At 41.7% G+C, this 15123-nt stretch overlaps 1 protein-coding gene across 1 annotated transcript in view; it reads left to right on the forward strand.

Moving 5' to 3' along the window:
- The window catches only part of LOC127578773 (serine/threonine-protein kinase 3/4), a 150349-nt gene that overhangs the window by 13641 nt on the left and 121585 nt on the right, over positions 1–15123 (forward strand). The window contains exons 2-3 of the mRNA XM_052031215.1: positions 6460–6540; positions 13359–13487. Coding sequence (XP_051887175.1) covers positions 6460–6540; positions 13359–13487 — 210 coding nt within the window. The remainder of the gene's footprint in view (positions 1–6459; positions 6541–13358; positions 13488–15123) is intronic.

Raw genomic sequence — 15123 nt, forward strand, 5'->3', positions numbered from 1 at the left:
GACAGAGGTAGATAGTCTTTTTCCCAAGGCGGAAATATCAGATACCAGAGGGCATAGGCTTAAGGTGAGAGGAAAAAAGTTTCAAGGAGATTTGAGGCAATTTTTTTTTACATAGAGAGAGGTAGGTGCCTGGAACGTTCTGCCAGGGGAACAGGTGGAAGCAGATACAATAGCAACATTTAAGAGGCATTTATACAGACACATGAACAGGCAGGAAATGGAGGGATATGGATCATGTGCAGGCAGATGGAATTGGTTTAAATTGGCATCATGGTCAGCACAGGCTTTGTGGGCCAAAGGGCCTGTTCCAAAGCTGTTTGGTTCTGTGTTCTAGTCTTTCTCCAAAGCCATGCAAGTGTTCCTTTCCACATATTTATATAAATATAGATTTATTATGGCATTAGGTGGTGGTCATTCAGCCCACAGAGTCGTTGTGAGCTTGCAATAGGGGAATCTTCTCAGTCTCCTTCCCCCATTCCTTCTCAGTAACCCTGCAAGTTATTCTCTCTCAAGTGCCCTGATTTGATTCTGTTTCCACCACTCTTACCGGCAATGAATCCCAGATCACAGTTGCTTTACCTCACGTCTCCTTGTATCTTTTGCCCAAATTTTAAAATGGTATCCCCTGGTCCTAGGAAAAAAAAGTTTCACTCTATTTACCCTACTTAAAGCAGTCATGATATTGTGTACTTCAGTCAAACATCCTATCAGTCTGTGCTCCATGGTGGACGATTCCAGGTTTTCCAATTTGACATTCACTGGATGCATTTTTGTAAATCTTTTCTGCACCCTCTCTGGGGCCATCACATCTTTCCTAAAGTTAGATTAGAGTTAAATTAGATAAAGTTAAAGTTAGACAGAATTGGGAGCAGATTGAGCACAACTTCTCTGCTTTTGTGCCTTGTTGAAATCGAAGCTGCTGCCGCCATTGGAAATGATCAGAAATTGCTGGGTAAAAAATTCTCTCCATCTCTCTTTCCAGTTCCTTTGCTTGTTATCTTAAATCAGTACTTGAAAGCATTTCTTTCCCCTCTGTTCTCCCTCCCTCCCATTGGAACCCAATCTTCAGTGATTTAACTTTGGACGGCATCATAACTCAGATGCTTATGCACAGCAAGCTCCCAGAAATGGAATAAATAGAAGCAGGAGTAGACCATTTGCCATTCATGCATGCTTCACCTCTCAGCAGCCTCCTCACATCCCACTCTTCCATCCAGCTTGGTATCATCAACAAACTTGGATATTATGCGCTCGGTTCCCCCATTTAACTCCTTGAAATAACTTTGAACAGGGGACCTCACTATTCACAGCCTCCCAACCCCTAAACGACAAGTTGGTTCCTACTGTTTGTTTTCTGTCCATTAATCTATCCGCAGCCTCTACTAGTATGTTACCCCCCAATCCCTCGAGCTCTACTTTAATAGTCCCTTGTATAGCACCTTATTGAATGCCTTCTGAAAGTGCAAATATTCTACATCCCACATCTTCTCCCTTGTCTGTTCAGTTAGTTACAACCCTAAAAAATACATACAGATTTATAAAATATATGTTTCCCCTTGCATAAATCCACGTTGGTTCCACTCAGTCTTGTAATTATTTTCTAGGTATGTTGCTGCCGCTTTCTTAAAAATACCTAGATTCTTTTATCATTTTTCTGATTCATGTACTCTGTATTCTTTATGTGGAATCAATAAAAATATTGTAAAGAGAAAAATGCCTAGATTCTAGCATTTTCCGTATGGCTGATACCAAGCTAACAGGTCCATAGTTCTGTTTTTACTCTCGCCCTCTTTTCTTAATTAGTGGGGGCATGTTGGCTATCTTCCAATTTGTGGGAATCATTCTGGCATCCGTGAAAGTTTGGAAGATGACTGTTAGTACAATCACCCTGTTCATAACCACCTCTTACTGAATGTTTGCTGTGAAGATAGGCAAAAAATATATGATTAATTTATTTTCCATTTCCTTATCTCCCAATAATTTCTATTATCAATCTGTAAAGAATCCACATTAACTTTTGCTAACTGTTTCCTTTTGACATATCTATAGAAATCTTTACAATTTGGTTTTGTGTTTCTCCCGAGATTCTGCTTTCCCTTAACCTAGCAATTTCTTATATGTAGTAATCTGAAATGTTTCTAATTCTTAGGCTTATTGCATTTTTGCCTTTGGATCCACATCTCTGTGGGTAGAAAGGACAGTTTAGGTAAACAGCACCATTGTTTAAAATTTAATTATTAAATTTTCTTTAAAATGAATTTTATTTACACTCTGTTTACAATTGTGTTGTGTTCCAGTGAAGGAACAAGACTGATAAAGCATTCTGCTTAAAATAACCTGTAATTAAGTCTCATTTGATGTTCCTCGGGGATTGAGAGGTTTGAGGCAATGCATTTGTGATCTCATTGTGGCTTTGTCTCTGTGCCATCGCTAAGCAGGACTGAGAAGGCACAGGAAGCACTCAGTGATGTCCACCCACTTATACGCTGTGCAGAATGGCTCATTTGGGAGTGTGTAATGTTGATAGTGTTCTGGAAGTGCCAATTCCAGCTAAATTACAAGCAAGGATCCTAGTTCATTGTTGTTAGAGGCTGGTTAATTCTAGTTAGGTGGACTGATAAGCAGCTGATTACATTTCCTTAACGTCTTTCCTGTGTCTCCAGAGGAGGTTGTGGTCATTGGACTTGCCAGCTGCTTGCATCTTCGGGTGGTTGATAAGATAAGCAGCGTTAATGAGAAATTTACTCTCCCAAAGACCTGCTGTCACTAAACTCTGACATGTCACTGTGCCATTTCTAAGCAAGAATGTAATAGCGGTTTATACATGGTGATGCAAAGTCCTGAAACTAATCATTCACTGATTATTTCCCATGGGCGCTGCATCCCAACTGAGTGGCCCTGTCTTCATCCCATTCTGTTACAAATGCTAACATTGCATGAGGGACAGAGATGTCTGTAGAGCCCACGTAAATACTATATGTAAATACTGCGTTAATCATTTTTTTCTTGACATATTGCAGCTATTGTCACTACTAACTGCAGGATGCAAGAACATGAACTTAATTATACAATGCTTTTTGCATCCTTCTGATGTCCAGCATGTGTCAAAGTCCCAAAGTGATTTTTGAAGTGTGTTGCAGTCTTGATTCTCAGTGCTCCACTGTTTGGCAGCCAGTTATGTTCCGCTGCCAGTTCCTGGAATTCCTTCCCTAAATCTTATCGGCTGTACCTCATTCCTTTAAGATGCACCTTAAATCCTGCCTTTGACCATTACAATAGTGATTACACTTTAGAAGTACATCATTAGTTGTTAACAGCCTTTTCACATAATCATAAGACTGTATAAGTTTGGAGATGGCCATATCCTTTGAAAAGTGATTAATTTGGCCCTCTCCCCTGCTCGTTCTCCTTAACCTTGCTAGTATTTTGTCATTTTAATATCGAGTCTATTCCCCTTGAAAGCTTCTTTTGAATCAGTGTCTACCACCCTATCAGAGAAACAAAGGACTGCAGGTGCTGGAACCTAGAACCCCGCCTCCCCTCTTTTGTCCACCTATCACTGCTCTGCTTTTCTCTCCTATATATTGGGCTTCCCCTTTTCCTATCTTCAGCCCTGAATAAGGGTCCTGACCGGAAACGTTGACCGCCTGCTTTTCTCCACAGATGCTACCTGGCCTGCTGAGTTCCTCCAGCATCATTGTGTTCATCCCCCGGTGGGTCTGCTCTCCCCTCCTCCCCCACACCTGCCTATCACTATCTCTTAACTGCATCTACCTATCACCACCTTGTACCCACCCCACCTGCCCTCTTTTGTCCACCTATCACTGTTCTGCTTTTCCCTCCTATATATTGGGCTTCCCCTTTTCCTATCTTCAGTCCTGAAGAAGGGTCCTGACCCGAAATGTTGACCAGCCTGGCCTGCTGAGTTCCTCCTGCATCATAGTGTTTTTCATCTACCACGCTATCAGACAGAGGCTGTACCTAATTACAATATTACATGCAGTGTGAAAAAGGATTTCCTATTGTCACCTCTGGTGTCTTTGGCAATCATCTTAAATCTGTGCCCTCTGAGTATTGAGACCTCAAGCCATTGAAAATAGTTACCCTTTATTTATTTTATCTAAACCCTTAATAATTCTAAATACCTCTATCAAATCTCATCTTGATCTCTGCTCTGAAGAGAAAAACATCAACTTCAGTTTTTTTACCAAGACTGTACTCCCACCTCTCCCAAATTTCTGAAATCGGTACATCAGGTTTCCCCCAAGATTTCAACCTTTCCAAGATTTTTGGGATATCCTGAGGCCAATGATTAAATAAATGAAAATATTTAAAAACTGAAGAAAGCCTTGGTTGCCTTTATAAAGTACTTATAAGTTTCTGTGTTTCCCCTCCCCCCACCACCTTATTCTGGCTTCTGCCCTCTTCCTTGCCAGTCCTGCCCGAAACATCGACTGTTTATTTCCCTCCATGGATGCCGCCTGACCTGCTGAGTTCCTCCAGCACTTCGTGTGTATTGCTCCAGATTCCAGCATCTATAGAATTTTTTGTGTTTCTGTGTGAGAGGCACTTTCTAAATGAAAGATATTGTTGTTGCAGTCAAAAAAGGCAGCATAAGTATTCACAGCAAGATCCCACAAACACTGGTGAGATCGTTGATTTAATGCTGTTGGTGCGGGAGTGAATATTGTTCAGGATACTGAAGTCCCCTGCTGTTCTTTGAAAGTGCTGGAGGATCTTGTTTATCCAAAAGGGAGATCCCTAAAAAATTACTAGTTCTAGTGGATCACATAACTTCTATAAAGTACTATTAAAGGTAACATTGCTTCCAACTGTGTTGCCTCCTAAGGGGATCAACCCTTTTCTTATTGCCTATACTTTCGTGTAAAAGAAAAACATTAAACCAGTGAAAAGTGTTCAATTGTACTGTTGGAAACAATTTGTGCACAATAGACTCCCACAAACAACAGTCACAACTAATGACCATATCATTTGTGTTTGAGAGAGATTGACAGTGGATGGAGGGGGGGGCAGTGGGTGGGGGAGGAAGGGACAGAACAGTTGGTTAATATTGACCAGGAGTCAGGGCAGAAGGAGGGGGGTGTGGCGATGGAGGAGTGGAGTGAGTGGGGGCTGGTGAGATGAGTGTGAGTGGTGGTGGAGGACGATACATTGGTCAAGTTCAAGAGATTGTTAGATAAGCATATGGAGGAATTTAAGATAGAGGGATATGTGGGAGGAAGGGGTTAGATAGTCTTAGGAGTGGTTTGAAGGTCGGCACAACATGGTGGGCTGAAGGGTCTGTATTGTGCTGTATTGTTCTGTGGTGAGAAAGTGTTTGTGAAGATAAAATGGATAATCAGTTATCCACGAGAGTTGCCCATCATCTGGTGTGTGTATAGGGCCTCTATGCTCTGAGCTGTAAGAACTCCATTTTTGGTTGCAGAAACACGTCAGATGGCATCTCTATTCACAGTCTCAATTTCTCAAGAGATGCCAGATGGTCTAGAGTCTGTTCATTGTAAGTTAATTGGATGATCAAAATAGAAGCCAGCAGAAACCAGCCAGAAGCAGCCCAGGAGGCATATGCTCCATAACTTTGGAATGTCCCTGGTTCTTTTTGAGAAACCAGGGTGAAGGATAGGCCTATAAAAAAAAAATTACTGCAAGATGTGACTGGTATCAGAAGGACGTAAATTATAAAACTGTATAAACTGCTGCATTAAAACAGGGCTTCCAGAACAGGACATCTGCACCAGAATTTTTGCTCCACACAGATATCCTTTTGCTCTATCTGCATTATATCCTCGTTTTCCTTTGTCCCTAGTTTGTCGGAATTCCTCTAGAAAAGTATTCATGTTGTTCACCTTGTTTACTCGTGTGGTAGCTATTTTGATGTTCTAAACAGTCAGTGTTATTTTTCCAGCATTATTTATGGATAATGAAAGAATTGAATTTCTAAAGTATATTTCATTCAAAATGCCGTGAAACACTTTTGGAGTATAGCTATTCTTGTGCTGTCCAAAACCAGGCAGCCAAATTGTTCACAGTAAGCTTGTACCAACAATAAAGTTATAATTATGAGATAATCTGCTTCAGTGATGATGAGTGAGAGATAAGTAGTGGCCAGGACACTGAAGAAAACTTCACTGCTCTTCAAAATAATCCAACATGTCTACTTGAGAGATCAGATAGAACCTTGGTTAACCTCACATCTGACAAATGCACTTCTGACTGTGCAGCACTCTTTCGGTGCTGCATTGGAGTGTGGGTTCAGATTTTTGAGCTAAGCTTTTTTCACATATTGACTCGGAAACCTTAATCATAAATATTTTGATGCGGAGTAGAGTTCAAAGATGAAAGGGGCCTGAATACCAGTGGGAAAATTTACTTTTATATCCTTTTCAGTATTGTAACAGCTTTTTCAATGCAGTTTTTTTTTCCCTTCTCCACTAACAGATCTCTGAAGAAGCTAAGCGAAGACAGTTTGACCAAACAGCCAGAAGAAGTCTTTGATGTGTTGGAGAAACTTGGTGAAGGGTGAGTGCTGAATGTTTGCAGAGAAATCAGTCCAATAATATGTTGAGGGTTTGAGGTTTTACATTTGGAAGGACAAATGATATTATGATACCCACATGCCTTGACCGTTCCAGTCTCACTGATCTCCTTCAGTCCCACAACCCCCAGTTCTGGCGTCTTGGTCATCCCAAAATTAACTTCTTCACTGTTGGTAGCCACGTCTTGTATTACATACCAGCAACAAATGAAACACAACGAGCCATGTTTAAATGTTAGACTATTTATTAGTAACTACTTGTAACAATAAAGAAGAAAAAACATTAGATATCAGACATTAACCAAAATAAACCAAAGTGTGTGTGTGTGTGTGGCAAGTTCCCAAACCCCAAGTCTAGGAACAGTTCTCAAAGTTCAGTTCAGTTCCGAAGCAAGACGATGAGCAAAAGCTTCTGAAACCACATTAGAATGTAGAGAGAATACAGAGAGAAGGAGTTTACGAATTCCACAAGTTCCACGATGGAACCAATATGACGCCCCAATCGCCGAAGATCTCCGTTGCTTTTAGTCAGAAGTATGTGCCACTCCGAGGGCACTCGGTGGCCGCCCACAGATATACCTGATTCCTGGTCCAGGTTAACGACAAAGTGGACTCCACAGATTGCTCCAAAAATCCATGGATGGGTTGTGAAGTGACAGTCACAACGATTGTGCTTCACTCGTAGATACAGAGGCTGGCAGTCAGTGCTACCAACTCTCACGTCTCTCTCTCCCGCTCTCTTCTGTCAGTGTCTGCAGTTGCCAACACTTCAGTGAATCCGCTTTCAGACACTTGTACCATTCCAGTTATAGAAGCTTCTCGCTCCCACTCACAGCAGTCAGACAAAGCCACACACACTACCGTTCAGATGCCTTAAAAGGACACTTACCAAGTGGTAACCTTGCTCGTAACACTTGCAATTTCCCCACTTCCCCACCACCCTCCCCCCACCAAAGAATACTGTCACTGCCTCTCTTCCAACCTTCCCCACTTTAAGGCACTTCATAAAATCTTCATCTATCTTTTGATCACCTGAGTTCTTGTGGCTTAATGTAAATTTTTGTTTGATAGTGTTCTTGTGAGTTATGTTTTGCTTTGTCAAGGGCACTATAATGATGCATTGGGTAGCAAAGAGTTAATTCCATTCTGGCGACTGTGACCTTGCTTGCTGTACTGTTTCCACAGCTGTTTTCAAAATCTTTTAGTCAGTACATTCCTTGCTTTCTTATTTTTAGCATGTCTGAACTTCTGTGGCTTCTTCTCCACCATCCTCAGCACCCCCACCACCTTCCTACCCCATCTCTAATTAAAAACATCTGGTTGTCAAGACAGCAGTAACTGAGGCCAATGAAACTGAAGAAGCTGATGTCGGGATGGTTGGCTGTCAATGACATCATTTGCTTATAATTCACAGAAAGGGATGACATGGGCATCCAATATACTGGATGCTTGGCTAGCGCAAAAAGCAAGAAATCTGAAAGTTAACCAGAAAATGCTGGAAATACTCACAGGTCTGGACAGAGAAATTCTTAATGATTCAGGTCTGTGATTTGGGTCAGAAATTATGAAAGATCAGGAAGCCAAAATCTTAGCTGTTTCTTCCTCGAGAGGTCCCGTCCAATCTTTTGAGTGTTTCCAGCATTTCCTATTAATGTACCCAGCCAACGTGCTTTTGCATTTTCTTTTGGTTATTCGAGCTGGTCTAAAGCTTAGTGGTAGAGATCACAGCAGCCTCGGTCTCTGGATCTCTCTTCTCAATCCATTTCACCTTACTTTCATTCAATTTTGAAAAACATCTTTCAACCAACTGGGACTAGCTTAGGTGGGCACCATGGTCAGCATGGACCAGTTGGGCTGAAGGGTCTTTTTCCATGCTGTATTACTCTATGATTTTAACCTGTTTTTTGAACAATCTTTCAGTTGGTATTAAATTCTACAACTTCAGGTAACTTGATTCCTCTGTCTATATCAGTCATCCATCTGAGATATCAGCTCAGTTGGTTTTTATCTACCTTTTTATTTTTTTTCTGTGGTGGATGTCTGGTGAGTGGTGGGTGCCTGGAATGTGCTGCCAGGGGTGGTGGTGGAGGCAGATACGATAGAGGCCTTTAAGAGGCTCTTAGATAGGCACATGGATGTTCAGAGAGTGGAGGGATGTGGACCATGTGTGGGCAGAAGGGATTAGGTGTCATTAGCTTAATTAGTTCAGCACAACATTGTGGGCTGAAGGGTCTGTTCCTGTGCTGTACTGGTCTATGTTCTCTCAGAGTGGAGGACATGTTCATCCTAACCAGCAATCGTTTACCCCTATAACTGCGAGATATTTGGCCATGACCGTTTAATTGCTTCCCCCATTGTTGGCCTTGTTTTATCTCAGGAATTCTTTCCCCAATTCCCTCTGCCTCACTACTTCCTACTCTTCCTGTAAGTTTCCCCTCGAAACCTACCGCTTTTTATCTGTATATGGGATGTGGGCATCACTGGGAAGGCTGGCATTTGTTGCCTGTCCCTGATTGCTCTGAGATAGTTTTGGCCACCTGTCCTAGTGCATCCTTACACACTTCTGTGAAGCATAATAGCCCAATGTTGTAGTTACAGCATATATGTAAACTTCTGTAGGTTTATTTGTAGACTAATTAGGGGCAGATCTTGGACCATATTGTTTCTATTTTTGATATACTGGAAACCCGCAATAGATACAAACAGGAAACCAGATGAATGATTTTATGTACTGCTGAACCTTTATTGAGCTCACTGACCCAATAGTGTCTGCAGCAATCTGTGTGACTGGCCAGATTTTCCTTTAAACAGGCAGGCCTGCATAGTCACATTGAATTGTCTCACTGCATTGATCGGATAAATACCTTCCTGATATTGCTGTGGGATCTTTTGCAACCCATGAGGTTGTCAGACGGAGCATCAATTTAATGAATCATCTGAAAGGTGGTAGTTCAATGTGGCAGTGCATCGGAATTGTCAGCCTGCATTTTGCCCTCAAGTCTTTAGAGTTGTTTCTGAAGCCACAGCTTTGTGACTTGTGGCTGACCTGCTAAAGTTCTAAATAGAGGAGTCTTTCAGTCTTTGCTGAAGTGAAATGGGTTGGACAGACTTCCTCTTTCATGATTATCTTGCTTGGTCATTACTCCAGCAACTCATTAAGGCGGTCCCTAAAAAGGGTGGGTGCCTTTTTGGTGTTTCTGAGATAAAGAGAGGGTGATGGGTTCAAAAACTGACACCAACACCCACAATAATTCTGTGACTCCACCCCATTCTTGATATTAATATAATTCTCACTGAAATCTTAAAAAAAAGTTGTTCTAAAAGAAAGCAAGCTAATTGAAAACCCCCAGGACTTAATATTGAAGAACACTTATTGAAATAGACAATGTTTGGAGGCCTCTATTGAATTGATAGGCCTGGAGCACTTACCAAACCTTTTACAAAGGTCATTTGTGCAGTGGGGTATTGAGGTTGCATGAGACTTGGTTATGTTCTCGTTTCTCTTTTGATGTGCACTCAGAGGACGTGCAAGTGAACTGCTTCCAACAGCTAGTTTCTGTTTGTGGGTTTCCTGTTGCAGAGGAAAGATTAAAAGGTTGTGCAGAATGGCTGTGCATATGTACCCAGCACTGGACGACCACACTTGTCAGCGAGCATGTTTTCCAGCCATCTTCTGACCTTGGCTTTTACATTTGCATAGTTATTGCCACCCACAATTTCACAGTTTATTGTCAGAAGATGTGTTTCCTTAAGCTGCATTTGAGAGTTGAGTGGTATTGGAACCAAGCGCAAAGCATCAATATGGGACTTTTTAAAATGTATTTTGTAGCTGTTATGGTCCCAAATGCACTGCTTGAAAGGGTGATGGAAGCAAATAAAATTGTAATTTACAAAAGACGAGTGGATACATGTTTCAAAAAAAAGAAAAAAAAATACATGCCTAACGTACTGTATGACTGGAGGAATATAATTGTATGGTTTAGGAATAGGACTGTATTTGGCTGAACTCGCTGGTTAGAAGAAATTACTTCTATTTCTATAATGCTTTTCAGGACCTAGGGTGGTTGTAAATTATCATTTAAAGGTGGAAACACGAAGGCTAATTTGGAGACAGCAAACCTCAAAGTGACAGTGATCAGATAATTTATTTTACATAATATTGAAGAACATTTTGGCCAGGAAACTGGGGAGAACTCCTCTTTATCTCTTTGAATCTTTATGCTAACCTGTGCACTCACATAGGTCCTTGGCTTAATGTCCTATTCAAAAGGCTGCCGGTGCAAATTTCTTCGGCCTGTGGTAGATTGTCAGCGTGGGTTTTTGCACTCTCTGTCAAGGTGGGTTTGAATCCACAACCCTCTGAAATAAGAGCTGCAGCTGATACCTCGTTCTCAATGTATTTTTTATCCCTTAATTCCTTGCTCCTTACCCCAGCAAGGTATTTTGGCACCAAGCTCTCACCTCACAGCTATCACTGGTTCCTGTGTGACATTATTTCTTTCATTTATTGACCTTGCTATACAGTACTAGAACATAGAACAGTACAGCACAGAAACAGACCCTTCAACCACAAATAATTGAACTGTTAGTTAAATACCTAACTAGATTAATCCCTTCTGCCTACACAATGTCCATATCCTCCCCATTCTCTGCACATTCATGTGCCTATCTGAGGGCCTCTTAGACGCTTCTATCGTATTTGCCTCCACTACCACCCCTGGCAGTGCATTCCAGGCACCCACCACTCTGTTTAAAAAAAAACTTGCCTTGCACACCTCATTTGAACTTACCCCCTCTCACCTTAAATGCATGCTCTCTAGTATTAGACATTTCAACCCTCTCTATGCCTCTCATAATCTTATAAACTTCTATCAGGTCTCTCCTCAGCCTCTGCCACTCCAGAGAAAACAACCCTAGTTTGTCCAACCTCTCCTTATAGCACATGCCCTCCAATCCAGACAGCATCCTGGTGAACCTCTGCACCCTCTCCAAAGCCTCCACATCCTTCCTGTAATGGGGTGACCAAAATTGAATGCAATATTCCAGATGTGGTCTAAACAGAGTTTTATAAAACAAACGTAACTTCCTGACTCTTGAACTCAATGCCCCAAATAGGTACTATTTAGTCTATTCAGTACCTTACTGTACTATGCTTTTCGTGGGTTATTTGGGTTCTATAACCACTCGAAATTTGTACTGAAGATGAAATTGTTAACGTTTGGCCTTATTATGATGCAAAACTGATAGTAACTTCTGGTGCATACTTGCATGTACTGAGATAGAGAAGCTACTGTGAGTTATTTCCTGCTCCTTCACTTGTAAGAATTGTAGTTTTCAAAGATGCAATCAACACAGAATCAGTGAATTGCTGTGTAATTTAACATAACACATTCTTTTTTATAAAAGTCTTTGAGAATAGTATGACCTGGTGAATAATTTTGTTATAAGCTGTACACCAAATTCATTATTACTACTGAGGTGGCTGCATGGTTCTTTAGCCATGAAAAGGTAATTTTATTTGTAGGACACCATTCCTCAGAATAACATTTAAAAATTCAATAATTTTTTTTAAAAGTTTTTTGTTTACTTTGGTATTATTTTGAATTAAACCACTTTTTACTTTCTGATACATTTGTGTGAATATTCTTTGATCTGATTGGAAATCTGATCACCCAGATGACTTTGTTGTAATTCCCCCACAGATGTCACCGCATTCAAAGCCCTCACATTCAAGTTCAAGGTTATTGTCATAGGCATGATACAATGGGTATAAATGCCATGAAAATTAACTTCTTGCGGCTGCAGTACAGTATATGACAAACATAAGTTAACCTAAACTTAAATGAACATAAATTATACAAAACTTAACGACAAAATAAACATGATGACATTAGTGCAAGTTGACAGAGAGAAAGGAATCTAGTCCAAGGTAGTGTTAGGGTTTTTCACCTAATGATAGAGGGGGAAAAAACTGTTGTTGAACCTTGAGGTGTCGGTCTTCAGGCTCCTGTACCTCCTGCCTGACTTGAATTGTCTTGTCAGAATTGGGACAATCAATGTTCTGTAGCCTTAGCTTTTCAGTGGTGAGCACTGTCCTTTTTCTGTCATCAGTGTTTATCCCTCTGTTTTCTCAAGTGGTAAATACGTACCAGGCGCATCCCTCCCCATCATCGGGAGTATCTACAGGAGGCGTGGCCTCAAAAAGGCAACATCCATCACCAAAGATCCCCACCATCCAGGCCATGCCATCTTCTCGCAGCTACCATGTGAAGTCCCACACCACCAGGTTCAAGAACAGCGACTTCCCTTCACCCATTCGCTTCTTGAACGGACTGGTAAAACCCCAATCACTACAGCTTAGCAACACAGTGACCACTAAAGTGGAATTTGTAGTAAAATTGTGTATAATTTATGTTTTTCTTGTGAATGCTGCTTACATAAGGCTACGTGCCTGTGATGCTGCTGCAAGTGAGTACCTGTGCAGACATGGACTTGTGTATATGACAGTAAATTTGACTTTGACTGAAGTGATGGTCAGGTCCTATTCTATAAGGGAAAGGAAATGGAATGCAAGTTGGCTACAACATTGATCGAGACCTATTATTAGGTTGTCTGCTTAGCTGACTAGGAAAAAGGAAAAAGAGAGGGAAGAATAAAAATAAGAAGACCAAGTCATGTTGCGTGATTCCCTGTCAAAGGGAAAGCTTCTATAATTATTGTTCTACCTCATCTGCTCTCTGTAACAGACTGCTTTAGTGTGTAATACTGACTGAATTTTAATGATCTGTGCTTCCTCTTATAGGTCCTACGGCAGTGTGTTCAAAGCTATTCACAAAGAATCAGGCCAAGTGGTGGCTATCAAACAGGTCCCGGTGGAATCAGACTTGCAGGAGATTATCAAAGAGATCTCTATTATGCAGCAATGTGATAGGTGAGGCTCTATGAATTTTCGTTAGTGGCTACTAACCTTGACTTCCTTTAAGCAAATGAATAATTATATTGATAATGATGTAGTAGAACTGTAGGAGTCTAGCACCCGGAGTTCCTGTTCAAGTGTTTGTCTGGTGACACAGCAACTCATGGATTAAAAAAAAAGTGCATGAAACTCGGCTGTGACAAGAGATGATGTGATTCATCTCCTCTCATGCTGTGAAGTCTATTGTTAGGCACAGGAACCCAGTGGTCGGCAGGGAACACTTATAACTTTAATGTCTTCTCGGTAACAAGAGTCACCAGCTCCCTTTCTAAGAAATGCATAGCTCTTTGCATTTGAGCAGGGATGGTTGACTGGGCCTCAGATTTGTTTCTTATCTAACAATCCCTCTTTGATCTGTGCCACTAGAGTAGGATTAATTTTGGTGGGGAAAGTGGGAAATTGAGTGAATATTGACACAGACATTCTGTGCTAAAGATCTGGGCTAAATTAGCAGGGAAGGAACTCGAAGCACAAGACAAAACTGTTTATGAAAATAATTTTAATGAACTGAGATGGCCCACATGCAGTGATTCAGTTTGATGTTAAATATCCTGTGGCATTATTCAAAGAAGATCCACCAACATTAGCATTAACTAGTTCTTCTGACACCAGATCTTATGCTCATTCACCTTGATGCCTTTTGTGGGACACTGTTGATCCACACTGGCTGTCAGTTCACCTTGTTTAAGGGGACTTCAAGATCTGGGCTTTGTGAGGAGCATTTGATGTCTCTGAGCCTGTACTCGATGGAGTTCAGAAGGATGAGGGGGGGATCTGATTGAAACCTACCGAATATTGAAAGGCCTGGATAGAGTGGACATGGAGAGGATGTTTCCATAAGTAGGAGAGTCCAGGATCAGAGGGCACAGCCTCAATAAAGGGACGTCCCTTCAAAACAGAGATGAGGAAGAATTTCTTCAGCCAGAGGGTGGTGAATCTGTGGAATTCGTTGCCACAGAGGGCTGTGGAGGCCAAGACATTGGGTGTGTTTAAGGCAGAGGTTGATAGATTCTTGATTGTTTAGGGGTGATGGGGAGAAGGTGGGAGAATAGGATTGAGAAAAAATATTTAGCCATAATTGAACGGTGGAGCAGACTCGATGGGCCGAATGGCCAAATTCTGCTGCTATATCTTATGGTCTAAAAACAATGCAGGTCAGAGGTCTCGTGAGTGTAAGGGGAAGGCGCAGGAGACAGAGCCCGCCCGGTTGAAGAGGAGAGTGGGAGATGAAGGCCACTTGGGTGGAAGAGAAGTGTAGACTGAGGTCTGGAGGAGTGTGGGAGACAGGCCCCCCAAGTTTAGGGTTATTGTCTGTGCTGAGTAATGATGGCAATCGAGTGAGATGCTCCCACTATTGCAGCATGAATTTACCTCGATCGGCAAGGAAATCACAGACTGAGGGAGGGTGTTGCAGACTTCTGGGAGACTGCAACCTGCCAAAATCAGGCAGCAGCAGCTAGGTAGCTAAAGGTTCTACAGAAGCTCCTGAGAGGAGGGTGGCAGTGGGGTTCTGGGCTGGGCCAAGGGCTTTGGTAGGTGGACAGCTGGGGGTGGGGAGGGAGTTAGTGGGCAGGGGTGAGAGCGATTGGCA

The sequence above is a fragment of the Pristis pectinata genome, chromosome 16 (genome assembly GCF_009764475.1).
Source record: "Pristis pectinata isolate sPriPec2 chromosome 16, sPriPec2.1.pri, whole genome shotgun sequence".
In the NCBI taxonomy this organism is placed as follows: domain Eukaryota; kingdom Metazoa; phylum Chordata; class Chondrichthyes; order Rhinopristiformes; family Pristidae; genus Pristis; species Pristis pectinata.